Here is an 18416-nt window from a genome sequence, read left to right as displayed (position 1 = left end):
CACATTTCACATTTCATGTCTCTGGCTCTCCTCAAACTCCCCTTCACAGTCAAAATCTCACGAAGGAGTTGTCAACACTTGCTCCCTTCCCTTCTCACCCATTACGAAGTCAACAACACCATCCACTTCAGCTTCTGTCTCCATCTGGCCCTGAAACTACTCTACCACAGATCACTGATGGATGACATGACATCCCTATCGTGTCCGGGCTCCGTTTTTTTTTTTTTTTTTCCTCTCTTGAAATTTGATTTTCACAATAACCTTCAAAACAAAAGCTAGGGCTTCCCTGGTGGCGCAGTGGTTGAGAGTCCGCCTGCCGATGCAGGGGACACGGGTTTGTGCCCCGGTCCGGGAGGATCCCACGTGCCGTGGAGCGGCTGGGCCCGTGAGCCATGGCCGCTGAGCCTGCGCGTCCGGAGCCTGTGCTCCGCAACAGGAGAGGCCACAGCAGTGAGAGGCCCGCGTACCGCAAAAAACAATAAAAATAAAAGCTAAACTAAAACAAAGAACAATTAAAAATGAGGCAGTCTAGCCTAATGGTTAGAAGTGTGGATTTTTTTTTTTTTGGCGTCAAATCTCCATACTTCACTCTCTACATATGTAAAATGGGAAAACTAATAGAACTACCTCATGGAACTGTGCGAGGCCCACTGAACGAGAGCTGTTACAGTCTCATTGCTGTTTACTCTATAAATTCACGTGAGAGAATTATTAAAATGTCGCTGTTTTGTTCCCTCCTGGCCACTAAGAGGCGCACTTCGGAAGAAGAAACGCGGGAGGCAGTATTCTAAAAGCTGGATTATCCTCCGGAGGGGCGGCTTCAATTCCTGGCGGAAGTGGATGCCTCCTCACCAGGTCTTAAGAGCTCAAAAAAAAATTCCAAATTTTTACGTAGTCCCAACGGCAGGCATGAAAATTTTAGCGCTACTCCTAGATATTAACATCTAGGAAAACACAAGTATCCTCGAATTTTTTCACTATTATTTCTCTGGCGTGTCTATAGTATCTTTGAAGGACCAGAAGCCGAAAGTGCTCTCCTTTTCCCTGCCAGGACCCAAAGGTGAAGTCCCATCAGCCTCGCGCGTTAACTTCCCCTCTTTTCCTCAGCGGTGCCTGCGGAGGTCGCCGCCATCTAGTACTCGGTGAGTGTTAATCGTTGGCCATCCTCGTCTCTGCGGTCTCCATTTGGCCCCATCGCTCCCTGCCAAAGAGGCCCGTCCTTCCGAGCACTCGTCTGGGTGGGCATGGCTCTTGTCGGTTGGCTGGACCACCTACAGGCACAGAGCGAAGCGGCCTGGAGGGTGATGGCTTCGCTTCCCAGGGCCGCTTGCTCTCCTACGGGGGCCGCCTGGGGTCAGAGCTGCGGACAGCTTGTTGGAGTCCTGGGGGCGCAGGGCGCCGGTTGGGGCTAGACTAAGGGGGCTCCTGGGGGCCGTGGCAAGACTGAGGGGGTTCCGGCCTTACGGCCCTGGGACACCTCGCTCAGCGATGTCTGCCCACGTGTATTCTTCTATGTCCGCTGCTCCACGCTCCCTCCTTTTCAGTTTTTGGCTCTGGGGTTGCCTCTGCGGCGGAACTGCCAAAAAAACAAAAAAATCGAGCTGCGAGTCGAATAATTCAATTGACCGAAATTCTGGTAGCGGGTCAGGATCTCTGGGAACGTGAAGCCACATCCTGGTCTTCGAGGAAATCATTGGGGGTCGGGGGAAGTTCATTTATTGGACAGATTTATTAAGTAACTGCTGTGTGCTCAACAAAGAAATTGGTGGCCGTGAAGAGAACAAAAAGGGTGCTGGGGTATAAAAGATAAGGTAGCCGAAAAGGGCATCTTGAGGAACGTAACTTTTTAAAGCTGGCATTCGGATGATGGTCAGGTGGAACAGAACGTTCCCAGGCTTGGAGGCATTTTAGAAGCACATGACGGTTTTGTGTATCTTTTGAGGGTGTCATAGAGCAGCAGCACCCTAGGGGAATTACAGGTTTCTCTTTACTGCACATCTGTTGTGGTCCGCGCACTGCAGGTGTTCAGTGTGCAATATCTCCATTTAAAAGGTGAGAAAACTGAGATTCAGGTTCGTGAAGATTGCCCAAAGCCTGCAATTGGGCCATCTCAGGGCCGGGACACTTTGTAGAATGGGATTTGCTGCTCCTTTGCAAAATTTCCCTTTGTGGTTAATTTGTTTTCGGTTAGCTGTCGGCATTCTTTCTTGGTTTTGACTGGGCAAGGTGACCCCTGACCTCCCAGGACCGCGTCTGGAGAATGGCTAGTATTCTGCCAGCTTCGGAGTCGGGAGGGAAAGCAAGCCTGGCAGAGGTACCCATTCCATTCCCAGTTTGCTCCGTAGCTGGTGATTGGAAGATACTCTGCAACAGGCCCCAGGCAGGGTGGGAAAGCCTCCTTCCAAGACTCATCTTTGACATGGTCTCTTGCCTCTTTCTTGAAGGCATCATGGCTGCCCTCAGACCCCTCGTGAAGCCCAAGATCGTCAAAAAGAGGACCAAGAAGTTCATCCGGCACCAGTCAGACCGATATGTCAAAATTAAGGTGTGTGGCCCAGGACGGAAGTGTGTGTTGGGGTGAAGAAAGGGGTTCCTAAACAGGCTGTTGGGTTTCTCACATCCCCAACTCAGATGACCTTTGGTAGGTGAACTGGTCTGTGGCTGGTGGTAGAGTTCTCTAGAATCCCAGGTGTCTCTGCCTTATTGGCACTCAGTCTCTTGATGTGTAAATTGAAATTTAAATGGCAAGGGACACTTGCCTGTTTTGAGGTGTCTAGAGGCTTATATTTGTTATATTTCAGGTGGCCTTATGACAATATGAGAGATAGATTACGCTTATTTCATAGACGAGAAAACTTAGGTGTTGATTGCGATGTTAAAAGCCATGCTTTTCACCTTACTTTATACATGGTCTCCTCGCATCCCATGGGTATGTAGTCTGCTTTTCCTTTGCTTGGAAGGAGTGTGAGTTTGGATCTGTGTTCCTGCCGGTGAGATGCAGGAGCTCCTATTTTTTTCCACCAGAAAAAATGTAGTGAAATCCTGTTCCCTGAAGACAACTACTGTTCGGCATGTTTCCTTTTCATCTGGTCCCTTTTTTCTCCGAAAGGAAGAGTTGGCGTCTTCACAGACACTAACCATGTGTTTTCTTTCAGCGGAACTGGCGGAAACCCAGAGGCATTGACAACAGGGTGCGCAGGAGATTCAAGGGCCAGATCTTGATGCCCAACATCGGTTACGGGAGCAACAAGAAAACAAAGCACATGCTGCCCAGCGGCTTCCGGAAGTTCCTGGTCCACAACGTCAAGGAGCTTGAAGTGCTGCTGATGTGCAACAAGTGAGCTGGGTCCCACATCTGGGTTCAGGTGTCAGAAGCCTGCGTGTGTGAGCAGTTTGGGCAGGGACTCTGGACCTTCTGGAACGCATCTGGAGGAGTGCTGTGTCCTCAGGAGCTTGGGTGATGCTTGTTGGGGACTGCAGAGTGCTTGCTTTGCTGGAGAGATGTGGGTTGGGAGCTGTCCTGAAAAGTGTAGAGACCAGGACCGGAAGAGAGTAAAAGTGGCTTTGCTTGAGCTTGACAGCGCGGCTCCTGCCGTAGCCTCTGGCAGTCATTTTCAGACCATTACTTATGCCGGGGATGGGGGGGGATGAAATGTAGCCTCAGATCTAAGGGACACTTTACACTGTGGCCACAGGTATCTTCAGAAGGCTATAGGAGTAGAGGAATTGCTGCCTCATTTTGGGCTGTGATCTGAAGTGGAGAAATGGGGGGAAGGCTGCAGGCAGAGAGGACAGCTTACACAGAGTTGTAGGGGTGCAAGAGGGTATGGAGGTTCACAGCATTATTTTAGCGTTTTGAGAAATTTAGACAGTTGGCGAGCTCTGTGTGTAAGAGACTTTTGGTCTGCTTAGGGCCAGACTGGGGCAGTGGGATGAGAAAAGATTTCTCATGGGTAGTGATTTAGACACAATTTTAATCTGGATTGGGGGGAATGGTAATTTTTGGTTAAGCAGAGGACAGTTTGTTTTCTTCCCTTCCTGTTAAACAGGAGCTAAAAAACCTGCATTTTCTTGGTGAGTGAGAAAGGACATGGAGAGAGTGACCAGTAACATGTGTGTACGTATGTTTACAAAGATCTTTTACCTGTAGTAATTGTAGACACAAGTAATAAACGACCATGATTCTCACTTTCAGAAATCTAGCCAGGCATTGAAATGCTGCAGATACTCTTTAGAAAGGATGAGCATAGGAATTAATGTTGGATGCCCAAACTGCAGTAAGCAGGTTGATAGAGAATTGTGACAGAAAGATGCAGTTTAATATCTTTTGTGTAGCAAAGATGATTGCTGTGCAGATGTAGTTGGTTGCCATAAGATAAGTCTTTTTAATAGCAGCTTGGCAGTTTGTATCAAGAGGCACAGAAATACTCTGGATCTAATTTAATTCACAAGTTCCATTTCTGGGCACTTATCTTGAAATAATTGAAAAGTAGGGAAACTGTAAGCTGATCATTGCAGCAGTAACTGCACTATGTGTAATTGGTGAATGGTGGGGTTACAAGCGCCGGCTGGAATGTTGTGTGTACGTTAAAAACGGTTGTCATGTATGGAAAATGCCCAAGCAGAGGGGAAAGTATTTGAAGTATGTGCAGTGTGATTGTGATTATTAAATACACATGGATGAGGACTTGGGGAGTTTTTGAAAAATGAAAAAAGTATGATGCAACTTAAGTCTCCTTGGAAATAAAGATTGGGGAAATGTTTTAAGATATTGGACTTGAGTGGACTTCTTTACATAAAACAGAAGAAGTTCTGTCTGGATTGGTTTTTCTCTTGCTTTGAAGCTGTTTTCCTGCAGAGTTCTTAAAAAGAACTGTGCCCACTGCCTTAATCACTCCCTAGTCTTACTCCTCTCTCTGCTGAAATTCCTCCTGGGGTAGAGTGTCTTCTTAATTCAGTGTTGATGGCTTCATAAATCACTTCCTTACTGAAATGTGCTTATTAGGCCAATCTGTTGTCAAACTGGGGTGTGGTGTGGCTGTGAAGGAATGAATAGAACGGTACCTGGCACCAGCTCAGGAAATGTTAGGTGTTGTCATTCACTGGGTGAGTTTAGGTATTGTTACTTTTCAAGATTTTGTCTGCAGCAAACTGGTAAAATGTTTACGGTCTGGGCTGGTGAGCCCTTGGCTTAATCAGGCTGTTGGGCTTTGCTGTTGGTTGCTTTGCAGAAGCAAAGCTTTTCATGGGCAAGTCCGAGCTCCCTGAGACTGCCTTGAGCTGGGCAGGCTGGTTCAAAGGACTGAGGGAGAACCTTTGAACCTGGAGTCTGGGGCTGAGCAATCCTGCCTGTGTGTGACTTGGGAATTCACCTCCACTTTGTGGGCCTTGGTTTCCTCGTCTGTAAAATGGAGGTGCTACCTGGATTACAAGGCCGCTGGGAGGGTTAAACAAGAGGGATCATTACCAGGGAACACTTCAGAGCCGTGTTGCTAGTGCCGTGGAATTAGGGGAGTTAGCAGCTCCCCCCACTTCAGTGCTGTAGCTCTGGAAGCAGAGTGACCAGGGCTATTGCCTTCCCGGTGGAACACATAAGTGTATTTTCCAGGATGGCCTCCTTACGTACCGATTCTCTTCCAGGTCTTACTGTGCTGAGATTGCGCACAACGTCTCCTCCAAGAACCGCAAAGCCATCGTGGAGAGAGCAGCCCAGCTGGCCATCAGAGTCACCAATCCCAATGCCAGGCTGCGCAGCGAAGAAAATGAATAGACAGCTCGTGTGCAAGTTTTGTTTAATAAAACCGTAAAACGGCCATCTGGCATTTCCCCCTTGGTTTTACTCTTCAGTTTGTTTGACAGCTTGTCACAGAGATCGCTCTTTTGCCTGTTTGTGCTCTATGGAACCTTCTGTTTGGAAGGCGTTTGTAAAGGATACGTGATCCTTCCTTCATGGGGCCCAGGCCTCAGGTGCCCAGAGCAGCCTTGGTCAGCTCCAGGTGGGCTCAGGAAGATGTGGCCCTCAGACCACGGTAGGTTCTGAGACCCCTGGTGAAGGACCTTGCATCTTGGAGCAAGTAGTCATTTTTAGCCTCACTTTATAAAGTGAGGAATTACCCTGTGTGGTTCTTGTGAAGATTGAGGACAATCAAGTTTCCTTTTCAACTACAGTCCTAGACCTTAGTCAACAGTACCTAGAATTCAGCTGTTTTTTGAGGCTAAGAGGCCATTTTTCCAAGACATGGTATTATTAAGTGGCAGCACAGGTCACAAGGAACAGGGCACGTGGCACTCTATAGCACAAGGTTGGATTTAAGGCCCTTAGTTCAGTAGATAAATGTCTTACAGATTCGCTCCTGTTCAAAACTCAGTCTGAAACGTTTGAGTAAATTGTTGGTCATTGTGTGACTTCTTTGAATTGACGTGGGGAGCATTCTGATAGTCTTGACTACAGAGTAGAGGAATTGTGTGGAGAAAACAGTAACAGTTGAGGATCTGTCCTTTATTAACCTGGGATAGCAGAAAATTCTTTGGCCTGTCGCTTAATGTTTCTGTGTCCTTGATACTAAAAACTAGAAGGGACATGTTCACAAACCACCTGGTTACACCTCGATGGGGGGACATGAAAGGTGGTTTGTACTTTTTCATTTGTGCTTTCCTGTCTCTCAGTTTGCCACCTAAGAGTTTCGGGATTAGAAAAAAACATTACATCTAATTCCCTACCCCACTCACCAGCCTCTGCAAAAATAATACACATTCCTGGTTTATCACTGCCAATGAGAAAGAAAGCATTTTGGATTCTAGAGTGTGAATAGCTCTGAGAGGTACCTGAGTTTAAGATGCCCAGCCAAAGCACTAATTTTTGGCACATCGGATCAGGTGAAACCGTGGGAGCAGTGTGAATGGCGCATCTAGGACAGCGGGGAGGAAGGCATCCGGCTGCCTCCTAAGCTTTTTGCAGCTGTGAGCACAAGTATTTCTAAATACTAAGTACTCGCTGAGGCTGGGACCCCCAGTTTGAAGGAGCCAGGCTGACCTGTGTGAAGTCACATCCATCTTCCGTGGAAGCTTTGGAAGAACTACCACACCCGCTTTGAATAACTGTCCTGCGTTAAAAGGGCCCAACTGTTGGCAGCCTTGCAGCTCTGACTGGGGTCCCTGGAGAAGGTGCCCAACCAGGAGAGGGAGGGCCCCAGTGAGATGGATAAGGGGCAAAAGTTAGAGGCCTGTGGTGCTGGGAGGGTGAGGCTCTGGCTTCAGTGGGCCTCCTTGTGAGTTAGGGTCCCCAGGGGGTGGGGTGGGGCACTAGCTGAGCTCCATGGAGTCTGTGCTGGGGGCTGAAGCAGAATCCTTCTGGATGCTTTCAAAGAGGGTGGCCAGCTCGGGGTTGGATCGAATTTGGGACGAGAAGTCAGCCATGATGGGGCTCTTCCCCACTTCTGGGATGGTCAGCAGGGCGGCCACTGCCCTCATCGCGGAGCGCTTCAGTTCATCTTGCTTCTCAAACTCCTGTTTCACAGAACCAGCTTTGACCTAAGGTGGGGAGCAATGAACAACGAGCCATCCTTGATTGAACACGGCCTTGCATTTCCCTGGTCACCTGTCATCCTCCCCAGCTCATGCGCCATCTCCTATCTTTATTTACTGCGCTTAAAGCAGGCTCTTGGCACCATTGGACTTCAAGAATGGGTTGCTGTGACAGCCTTCAGCTGGCCTCTTACCCCCAGTCAAGTCCTTGCCTCTGCCACCCATTGTGCAGACAGGCTGGGGAGTAGACTTCCAAAGCTGCCTCGCCTGCGTTCCACTGCTTTATCCCCTCCCTCTCCCGCTTATTCACAGAATCTCAGGAATTTCCCCACTGCTTCTGGAATAAAGTCCAGATCCCTTCTGCTCTGCTCTCAGGACACTCAGCCCAGACAACACTCGGGCCCTTCCCCGAAGAGGCTCAGGTAGAGGTGAAAAGTTTGGCATTGGGGCTGGACGGTCCTGGGTTCAAACGGCTCTGCCCCCTAAGAGCTGTGACCCCTCTTTAAGCTCCAATCTAAAATACTCTGCTTTCTTCTTGGTTAATTCCTACTCTTCCAAAACCCAAATTAGTTTTGCATTCAGCAGGCATTTACTAGGTGTGATAGGCTCTGTTCTCCACGTGACAGCTTTCCGTGAGCCTTCTGCCCCAGATCCTCCCCGGACCTTGAGGCACTCCAGGCTAACTGCCCTATACCAATCAATGAATCAGTCAGTGATTCTATCTTTCTAAGGGTCTGACTCAGTTTCCCAATTAGGATGTGAGAGGAGGGAGTCCATCATGTTCAATGTTGCATCCCTAGTACCTTGCACAAGGCCCAACCCTCAGGAAGTGTTTAATGAGTGAAAGAAAGAGCTAGGTTTGAATCCCAGCTCTGCAATTTACTAACTGTGTAGCCTCAGTCAATAACTTAACCTCTCTGAACCTTTGTTTCCCTGCGTGTATAATGCTAAGAATAAGTACTCTGTAGGGCAATGATAATGATCAAATAAAGCACTTCATACACCACCTGTACTGCAGGAGATTCTCAGTAAACAGTAACCATGAACGATCTGCAGAGAACCCGGCCGGTGCGCCCAGGGCTTGGCAGGGGGCTTACCTTAGCGGTACAGGTGGCCCTGAGGGGCTCGATGAGCCGGTCCACCCTCTGCAGGACAGGCACAGGACACAGGGTAGCTAGTCGGGCGAGCATGATGAAGGTCAGCATCTGCCCAGGAGGAAGGAGACAGTTCTTGGTGAAATGGCCCAGGACAGAAAGGAGCAGGCCCTGGGGAAAAGCAGAGGTCTGGAGCTCAAGCCCAAGCTCTAGCAGCCAGGCTGCCTGCCTGCCACACTGACCTGTGTGTACTGGCACTCACCAGATATTGGTTGACGAAATTAAGGAATGTTTCTGTGCATTTTCCCGGGAAAGACTGAGATTTACAACAGTGGTTCTCTCTAGGTGGAGTGGAACTTTTTGGCGATTACTACTCACTTTCCTATTCACTTTTAGATTGTCTAAACCCTTTAAGACAAGCATAATTCCTTTTGATTATTTTACACTGGTTTTTTGTTACAAAAATGATTCATGTTCATTGTATGTATTTTAAAAAGCTACAAGGATAGAAAGTAAAACCTGTCTCCCTCACAGGTAATAAAAAAATGGCCCAAACTTCTACAACTCACTTATCACCTAACAGTGAGTCTTGGCCACCTTCCATGCCAGCACAGAGATCCCTCTCCGTCCTTGTAATGCTGCCAGGATCCCATCCATGGCTGGAGGTACCCGGCTTACTGAGCCAGCTCCCCATGAGTGGACATTTTGGTAGCTGCCAGCCTTTCCCAACTCCCAGAAAGCTGTGGAGAACCATCTCTCACATAAAACTCTGAATGTATTTGTATTTTTGAGTCAGTTCCATGAAGTCAGTTCATGGAGTGTCTAAGAATTCTAAATTTTAAAATGTTTCTAAGGTATGGGGATATATGTATTTGTATAGCTGATTCACTTTGTTATAAAGCAGAAACTAACACACCATTGTAAAGAAATTATACTCCAATAAAGATGTTAAAAAAAATCCCCCCCCCCCCCCAAAAATAAAATGTTTCTAAATTCTACATTTTTCTAGTTCTGGTCAAACCATCCTCCCAAGAGCTTGCCCAGTGTAGACTCCCACCAAAGGTGTGAGATGTGGGTTCTTTTTCTTATTGTTAAAGAACAAAGCAGCTGTTTTCACGGGGGCGCCTGGGGCAGGGGTGGGGGACAAACAAGAAGTAGGCCCTGTGGCGCCTGGCTGTCCTCCCGCTGCGGAGTGGGCCTGGGTCCGGCAGGGGGCTCGTCCTACCCGGATGTCGTAGTGGTCCTTCAGGCCGTCCTCCACGTGGTTCAGGAACTCGCAGATGTCCAGCTGGCCCAGGCAGCTCTCGAGCAGCGAGTACATGCACTCGAAGGCTGCCTTCCGCACATCCAGCCCATCGTCCACCGTGTGCTTAAAGGGCCCCATCTCCACCTGCAGGAGGGAGGGATGACAGCGGGCTGGGGGCTGTGACCCCAGGGCATAAGGACACCTTCCCAGGTTCCTGCTGCACCCCTCCCCCTCTGCTGTTCAGTACTGCGTCCCATCCCCAAATCATGCCTTAGACCCTTAAGTCTCCATGCCTTTGCTCAGCCCATGATGCCTTTTGATAATAATAGTAACAATAATTATAATTACAATGATTAGAATCTACTGAGCAGTTATGATGTGCCAGGCACTGTGCTGAGTGCTTGACAGATGACATTTTACTCATTCAACAGTCCCAGGAAGAGAGTGTTACTATTAACTCCATTTAATATATGAGGAAACTAAGGCTCAGAAAGGTTAACTAACTTGCCCAAGGACACTAGCCCAAGCTAGTAAATAGCTCAACCAGAATTAAAACCCCAGGTCTCTCTGAAGTTATAACCAGAAGGCTCTGCTCTTAATGGTAACTCCTTCTTACCCCTCAAAGCCCAGCTCAAATGTCCCCTCCTTTTGGAAAACTTTCCTAACCCCTCTAAACAGAGTCACACCCTCCTCAGCAATGCCAGGTGGTTCAGCCCTTCTCATTATATCGTGCAATGACTTGGCTGTTCAATCACTTTTAATCTCTGCCTCTTAAATCCTAACTTCACCAAGTGCTCTAAGTAACTTAAATAATCAGCAGAGAGGGTATCCCTCCGTCTCCTTCAGGAGGTCATGAGCTCCCTGGTGCCTGGACGCAGGGCTGGTGCTCCATGAACACCTGCTGAATGTTGAGTGATAACAAGAGTTGCTGGGGCTTCCCTGGTGGCGCAGTGGTTGCGAGTCCTCCTGCCGATGCAGGGGACGCAGGTTCGTGCCCTGGTCCGGGAAGATCCCACATGCCGCGGAGCGGCTGGGCCCGTGAGCCATGGCCGCTGAGCCTGCGCGTCCAGAGCCTATGCTCCGCAACAGGAGAGGCCACAACAGTGAGAGGCCCGTGTACCGCAAAAAAACCAAAACAAAACAAAAAAACAACCAAGAGTTGCTGACATTTACTGAGCACCGACTGCATGCCAGGAGCAGTTCTGAGCACTTGTAGGATTTAACTCATTAAAAATCTTCTCAACAACCCTATAATGTGGACATGGTTATTTCCCTCCCTTTGCCCGTGAGGAGAAACTGAGGTTTAGAGAGGATCGCGTTGCCCCGGCCAGGGTCACACAGCTGGGAAGTGGAGGGGCAAACCTGACCCTGTGGGCCGGACCTGCTCTGATGAGCTTGACCCTAACCCTGGCCCCAGCCGCAGGAGTCAGACCCAAGGGCTCCCGGCTCGGTCCTCCCACGGCTTCACCTCTCGGATGAGGTCCCGGCGGATCTTCGTCTCCTGGTAGAGGAGGGGCAGGATGTCGTCCAGCAGGTCGCGGACCAGTGAGGGCTTGTTGTGCACGGCGGAGTTGAAGAAAGCCAGGGTGGCCCGGCGCACATTCAGGTCTGGGTCCTGCAGGCTCTCCATGAACTCTCCTGGCGGAAAGACCAGAGGTGGTGTGGGGGGCAGCACAGCCAAACACAAACCACCCCCACCCCACCGTGCTTATCTGGTTAACGGGAGCCGTGCAGACCTGGCTGGACCGGGACAAATGTGTTCTGAGCATCTACTCTGCACAACAAACCTTCAAAGTCCAGATAAGAATGTAGACTTGAGTCTGGCCTGGGTTCAGATCCAGGCTTGACCACGTCCTAACTGTGGCACCTGCCTCAATGTCCTCAACTGTAAAATGGGTGTAACAGCAGTACCTACACTGTAGGACTGGTTTTAGGATTAAAAATGTGGTGATGTCTACAAAGCACACAGCAGAGCACCAAGTGAGGACTCTATAAATGTTAACTTGATTTTATTTCAGATGAGAATGCTGAAGATAAGAGAGGTGAAGAGACTTACACAAAATCACACAGCATTTTTCTTATAGGTTAGACTTTTTAATAACTATGTTAATGTCTTATATATTCAATAAATAAATAAAATCAAGAATGGGAGGGATCCCTAAAAAAAAAACCAACTGAATTTCAAATGATTAATATAACCACCCAGGTTATGAAGGAGAAAACAACTCACCTAAGTAACTTCCAAAGCATTGTGACAAGATGCCCTCAGGCTAAAGACAAAATTATAAACGAATACTGATTTTTCACAGATAAGGGTTAGCAATTCTCATGACTACCTTCTGTGTATTCCAGGATTAAGTGAATAAATATCTCAGGAGCTGGGTTTCTCCTGTAACGGAAGGGTATATGGAAAGGGAAAAGGCTAGCATGAACCCTATGGTGTTGGACTGGAATATATATGTGTGTCTGACTATGTACGTAAAGTCATACATACTTAGATTTCCTGATTCTGTCTGCTGAGAGGGCCTCGAAGTAATGGCACCCCAGTAGCAATGAGCACACCTAGTGCTCAGATCTTGGATTCTGAATACTATTCTCCACTAAAAGGAATCAGGCTCCTTGGAGAAATGGTTGATTCCAGGGCTGGGGCAGGAAAGGTTCAAGATGGGTCGGGAGCACCTTATCATGCCAAAAGGTAAGGAGATGCTCAAAGAATGATGGAAACATATCAACAGAACATAAGCAGCAGCTTGAAGGGCTCCCACTGGCTAAATGTGAGACAATCTTGGGAATCAAAATAAATTAAAGACAGTAATAGATTATAACCCATTGAGTGAAATACAAATCCCTGAGTCTATAATGATATGAACAAATCAATGAATAAATAAATGGGGGAAAAGGAAAAGTTATTTCTGAGAACAAAATGCAAACTAATAAATATGGGAGGAATGCTGGAATTAGAAAGTTGTCATTTAGCAACTGTCAGTAATCATTTATTCAGGCAAGAAACCACAATGGATGCAAAATGTAGTGGGCAAAAATTTGATGAGGAAGAAAATATTTCAATAGGCTTAAAAATACTTATTCATGGGGCTTCCCTGGTGGCACAGTGGTTGAGAGTCCGCCTGCCGATGCAGGGGACACGGGTTCGTGCCCCGGTCCAGGAGGACCCCACATGCCGCCGAGCGGCTGGGCCCGTGAGCCATGGCCGCTGAGCCTGCGTGTCTGGAGCCTGTGCTCCGCAATGGGAGAAGCGGTGAGAGGCCCGCGTATAGCAAAAAAAAAAAAAAAACAACAAAAACTACAATGAGGTATCACGCCACACCGGTCAGAATGGCCATCATCAAAAAATCTACAAACAATAAATGCTGGGACAGGTGTGGAGAAAAGGGAACTCTCCTACACTGTTGGTGGGAATGTACATTGGTGCAGCCACTATGGAAAACAGTATGGAGGTTCCTTAAAAAGCTAAAAACAGAGCTACCACATGATTCAGCAATCCTGCTACTGGGCATATACCCAGAGAAAACCATAATTTGTAAATATACATGCATCCCAATGTTCACTGCAGCACTATTTACAACAGTCAGGACATGGAAGCAACCTAAATGTGCACAGACATAGGACTGCATAAAGAAGATGTGGTACATATATACAATGGAATACTACTCAGCCACAAAAAAGAACAAAATAATGCCATTTGCAGCAATATGGATGGACCTAGAGATTGTCATACTGAGTGAAGTAAATCAGACACAGAAAGACAAATATTGTATGATATCGCTCATACATGGAATCTAATTTTAAAAAACAATACAAGGGCTTCCCTGGTGGCACGGTGGTTAAGAATCCGCCTGCCAATGCAAGGGACATGGGTTCCAGCCCTGGTCCAGGAAGATCCCACGTGCCGCGGAGCAACGAAGCCCACGCACCCCAACTACCGAGCCTGTCCTCTAGAGCCCGCGAGCCACAACTACTGAGTCCACGTGCCACAACCACTGAAGCCCACACACCTAGACCCCGTGCTCTGCAACAAGAGAAGCCATCACAACTAGAAGCCCGTGCACCGCAAAGAAGAGTAGCCCCCGCTACCCGCAACTAGGGAAAGCCTGCGCACAACAACCAAGACCCGATGCAGCCAAAAATAAATAAATAAATTTATAAAAAACAAAACAATACAAATGAACTTATCTACAAAACATGAACAGACTTACAAATATCAAAAGCAAACATATGGTTACCAAGGGGCTGGTGGGGAGGGATAAATTGGGAGATTGGGATGGACGTATACCTACTCCTATATATAAAATAGATAACTAATAAGAACCTACTGTAGAGCACAGGGAACTCTACTCAATACTCTGTAATGGCCTATATGGGAAAGAATCTTTAAAAAAAGAGTGGGTAGAGATATAGGAATAACTGATTCACTTTGCTGTGCACCTGAAACTAACACAGCATTGTAAATCAATTATACTCCAATAAAAATCAAAAAAAAAAAAAAAAAGAAAAATCAGCTCAAGCCCAAGAACAGGGTGGAGGTGACCAAAGGGAGCAGAGGGGCGGGGGCACTCACCAACGAAGGTCTTCAGGATGGGGTCGATGGGGTGCGGCTGGTCCGAGATGAGGAACTTGAGGGCTGTGATGACAGTGCAGCGGGTGTGTGGCTGACCTGCAGGACGGGAGGGGGCACTTGGGGCGGGCGCGGCGGGTCCCGGACACCCGCAGGCCGGAGGGCACTGAGGCTCCCCTTGCCTCCGTGGGAGACAGAACCACGTCTCCTCCCCACACGAAACGCCCCGCACATCTCTGGGGAAGCTGATGCTACCACTTTGCTTGGCAGCCCAGAATCTCCCCTGAATTCTTCCTACTTCGGCTGAGAGCGTAAAACTGCCAGCTCTCAGGCAGCCACGCCAAGGACAGGAACGGACAACGAGAACCCAGGACAGGGCTCCAGCCCAAGAAAGACCTCTCTGCCCAGGCCTTGGGGCTGCGTCCTATTTTTCAGACACATTATCTCAATTAATCCTCAGGATTAATTAATCCTAGTCACTGGTTGATAATAATAAAAAATCATATAGGGCTTCCCTGGTGGCGCAGTGGTTGAGAGTCCGCCTGCCGATGCAGGGGACACGGGTTCGTGCCCCGGTCCGGGAAGATCCCACATGCCGCGGAGCGGCTGGAGTCGTGAGCCATGGCCACTGAGCCTGCGCGTCCGGAGCCTGTGCTCCGCAACGGGAGAGCCCACAGCAGTGAGAGGCCCACGTACCACACACACACACAAAAAATCATATAATATTAGTAACAATAATTAATAAAAATTCTTCTTAATCTCCATTTTACACGAGGAGAGACTGGAATGGTTAAATTCAGGTCTAAGGTCACCCAGCAGGTCCAGAATTCACCAGCTGCTTCTGAGCCCTCTCTGTGGGCTTCTCCAAGGAGGGAGCAGTTATGCTTCAAGCAGGCTGAACTCACTTAATTTTGCTTTTCTGCTTGCTTTCTGAGTAGAGAAGCTGCAGAAAGGGAAGGGAGTACACTTCCCATTAGGGTGAAGGAGATTAATTGGCAGTTTCCACCCCTCCGGCACACAGCACTGAATGGGTTAAGGCTGTTTCCATCCAAGACTGCAGTTCAAGACTCAGCAGAAAGTTTACAATTTGATGCTAGGGTATGAGTGAGTGAGTTACTGACTTCAGACTTGTAGTTTTTTCCTCTTTCTCTTTCCATCCTGACTGGCTCCTAAGAAGATTCAGGGTGGCTGATAAAGGTAATACACATAGAAGAGGATTAACTGAATTAAGAAAAATGAGGCCAAGGACAAAGTGAGATGGAAACCAGAGTGAGGGGCATGCAGCGAGAGGCAACTAGAAAGTCCTATGAACTTGCTAGAAGCAGGCCGCTGATTCGGCTCTAAGCATCCCAGCAGCCAGCAGTAAATAGGAAATGTGACTGGTTAGCTGGTTCAACAGCGGGCACGAGGTCTAAACAAATCTGAGCTTAGAAAAGGCAGGGCTGCCCCTCATCCCAAGACTCTTGCCTCGCAAGGTTCCTCGTGAAGAGCCCTGTGCAGTGTTAACAGGTGAGGTCCTCAATGTGGTTGTCCTGCCCACACAGCGGTGAGGGCCCAGAGCTGCTGCTTGTATACCAGCAACCCAGGAAGGGTTTAACTGGAATCACTGACACAGCAACAACAGTGGATACTAGCAGTGCTAATTAGGTACCACCCACTATAGCAAGCACTTTGGCTGCATTATGTCAACTAACACAGCACTGACCCTACGGGGACCAGGGGACTAGCTCAAGGCCTGGAGGCCTTTCGCCCTCAGGGGCTTTCACCTGCCTAAGAGCCCACAGTCCACCTGCCCGCTTTCTTCCCCCCTGAGCTGCAGAACACCCTGACGCGCCCTAACCCCAGAACGTTAAGACCTGCCTTCCTCACCCCTTCCCTGGCCCTCTCCACACCCGGGGCCTGGCATCCAATCCTAGCCCACGTTTACATTTGCTCCTGCCTCATGCTAGCCCGACACAGCTGCATTCTGCAGGCTGCCGTTTCTGGCCCCTCAGAGAACTGACTTTACTAACCCTCACCTGGAGCACAGGGCTGCTGTCCACAACAAGTGGCACCGTGAAAAGTTTATTTGTTGGAGGGACACATCAAGGATTCTGTCCCCTCCATCCCAGAGGGTCCCACAGGCAGAGGCCTTTAAATCTCAGGAAACACTGTTTTTAATGGCTCCTCTGCCTTGAACCTTGTCAACACTGTGACTCTCAGACCTGACCACCTGAACAAGTTCACCCTATGTGGACCTCTGCCCACCTCCGATCTGGGCTGCCTTTGCCCACCCCTGTGCCCCTACCTGCAGCAAGTTGCTTCCGGAGCCGCGGCAGGAGGAAAGGAGGGTTCACAAGGACCAGCTTCCCGAGGCACTCGGCCACCACCCCCCGGGTGCCCTCCTCGGCGCCCTCGCAGCGCTGGAACAGCAGGGCCCAGATGTCCTCGGCGTAGGGCTTCAGGCTGTCAGGCTGGGCGGCCCCCAGGGCCTCCCGGAGCGAGTGTAGCAGCAGGTACCGCCGCCGGGGCTCGGCCTCCATCTGCCCCAGCAGGAAGGGCAGGAAGTCAGGCAGGTTCCCCGCGCCCACGCGGCCCAGCGCGTAGGAGGCAGCCGCCCTCACGTCCTCGCTGGGCGAGCCCAAGGCTTCCAGGAGCACCGCCTTCAGCTCCTGCTGGGGGCCCGGCCCGGCCACCTGGCCCACCTCGGCCAGCGACAGGAACGCCAGGACCTTGACCCCTGGGCTCGAGCTGGGCGACCTGGCATCAGAGACCAGGCGGTTGACTGTGCCCGCCACCTCCTGGGGACAGGCCACCGCGAGGGCCGCCACGCACCGAGCCAGCGAGTGGAACACCTGCTTGTGCAGGCCGGGCCCGCCGTCCGCCACCTGCTCGTAAACGGGCGCCGTGAGCAGGCCGATGAGCTCGGCGTAGTCCACGCACGGCGGCCGGGTCCCCACCAGGGCCTGTAGGAAGCCTTCAGCGGCCGCTAGCACACCGGCTGGCAGGAGGGGCGAGCGCAGCAAACGCAGCAGCTCTGCCAGCACAGGGCCGCTGACCTCGGCCAACGAGTCTGGCTGGGCGCGGGTCACGGTGGCGAGGAAGTCCACAGCCAGCTGGGCCACGTGCATGTCGTTCTCACTGACAAGGGAGGGCAGCTCGGCCAGCACGGCTCGCACGGCGGATGGCGGGAGGCCGAGGCCCTGACTCTGGGCCAGGGCAGCCAGGGCGGCCAGTGTGGCCAGCCGCAGCGCCCGCTGGTTCTTCCGCAGGAACGAGGCCAGAATGGGCAGCGCCTCAGCTAGTATGGGCTGCAGGTCGATCCGCAGTGGCGACACGGCCACCAGTGTCAGCGCCTTGACGGCAGAAAGCCGGGTGATCTCATTCCGCAGGCGGTCCAGGAGAAGCAAGAGTGACGGCTCCAGGTTCTCCCCAAGCCGGTCACCCAGGTGGCCCACGAGGTGGCCCATGCAGGAGATGGCCCGCTCCTTCACCTCCTGGTCCAGGTCAGTGGCACGAAGCCGTGCCAGGGTGGCCGCGGACATCTCTCCAACGTAGGGCTCGGGGTCCAGCAGCCGAGGCCCGTCCAGCGGCCACAGGGCCCTCACCAGCTCCTGGAGCACCAGCAGGGCCTCGGCTGCGATCTTGTAGAAAGGGTCAGCCACGCAGGCCATCACAGGTGGCAGGAGAGCGGGCAGCTGGGGGTGGAAGGCCTCAGCCGGCTCTGTGCCCAGCAGCCCCTGCAGGAAAGCCAGGGCATCCATCCGGATGGTGGAGGAGCTGGAGCGGTCCGCCAGCGAGAAGACGATGCCTGGGGGTGGGAGGCAAGGTTACCAGGCCACAGACCCTGACGCAACTCAGCCCTCCCTGGATGCAGGGGTGGAGTACCCTCAGGTGTCTGAGCTGGACCCAGGTACCTGGGATCTCATGCAGCAGATTCTATGAGGTCAGGGCTTGGCCGGGGCCAGGGCTGAGGACACAGGCCAGGAAACCTATTTAA

The 18416-nt window shown here is 50.5% G+C and overlaps 2 protein-coding genes and 1 non-coding gene across 8 annotated transcripts in view; 2 read left to right on the top strand and 1 right to left on the bottom strand.

Annotated features, from left to right (window-relative positions):
• The window catches only part of RPL32 (ribosomal protein L32), a 122531-nt gene extending 116718 nt beyond the window's left edge, over window positions 1-5813 (top strand). Inside the window, exons 1-4 of one of the 2 annotated variants that reach the window (XM_067755538.1) lie at window positions 1060-1142; window positions 2445-2545; window positions 3156-3337; window positions 5641-5813. In XM_067755538.1, the coding sequence (XP_067611639.1) occupies window positions 2450-2545; window positions 3156-3337; window positions 5641-5770 (408 nt within the window). In that variant the 5' untranslated portion in view covers window positions 1060-1142; window positions 2445-2449 and the 3' untranslated portion in view covers window positions 5771-5813. Of the gene's footprint in view, window positions 1-1059; window positions 1143-2443; window positions 2546-3155; window positions 3338-5640 lie in introns of those variants that run through there. The other variant, XM_067755537.1, reaches the window with a different exon arrangement.
• LOC137233182 (small nucleolar RNA SNORA7) lies at window positions 2236-2375 on the top strand. Its single transcript, XR_010947348.1, has one exon. It is a non-coding gene; the product is annotated as a small nucleolar RNA SNORA7 (small nucleolar RNA).
• CAND2 (cullin associated and neddylation dissociated 2 (putative)) overlaps window positions 5776-18416 on the bottom strand; it is a 29236-nt gene continuing 16595 nt past the window's right edge. For 2 of the 5 annotated variants that reach the window (XM_067755531.1, XM_067755530.1), the window contains 6 exons: window positions 16725-18227; window positions 14441-14536; window positions 11333-11502; window positions 9844-10041; window positions 8622-8789; window positions 5776-7530 (listed from right to left, as the gene is read on the bottom strand). In XM_067755531.1, the coding sequence (XP_067611632.1) occupies window positions 7303-7530; window positions 8622-8789; window positions 9844-10041; window positions 11333-11502; window positions 14441-14536; window positions 16725-18227 (2363 nt within the window). In that variant the 3' untranslated portion in view covers window positions 5776-7302. The remainder of the gene's footprint in view (window positions 7531-8621; window positions 8790-9843; window positions 10042-11332; window positions 11503-14440; window positions 14537-16724; window positions 18228-18416) is intronic. The other 3 variants (XM_067755534.1, XM_067755533.1, XM_067755532.1) reach the window with 2 other exon arrangements.

This window comes from Pseudorca crassidens, chromosome 10 (genome assembly GCF_039906515.1).
Source record: "Pseudorca crassidens isolate mPseCra1 chromosome 10, mPseCra1.hap1, whole genome shotgun sequence".
Taxonomy (NCBI): domain Eukaryota; kingdom Metazoa; phylum Chordata; class Mammalia; order Artiodactyla; family Delphinidae; genus Pseudorca; species Pseudorca crassidens.
Note: the sequence above shows the minus strand (reverse complement) of the source record. Positions and strands in the feature narration are given on the sequence as shown.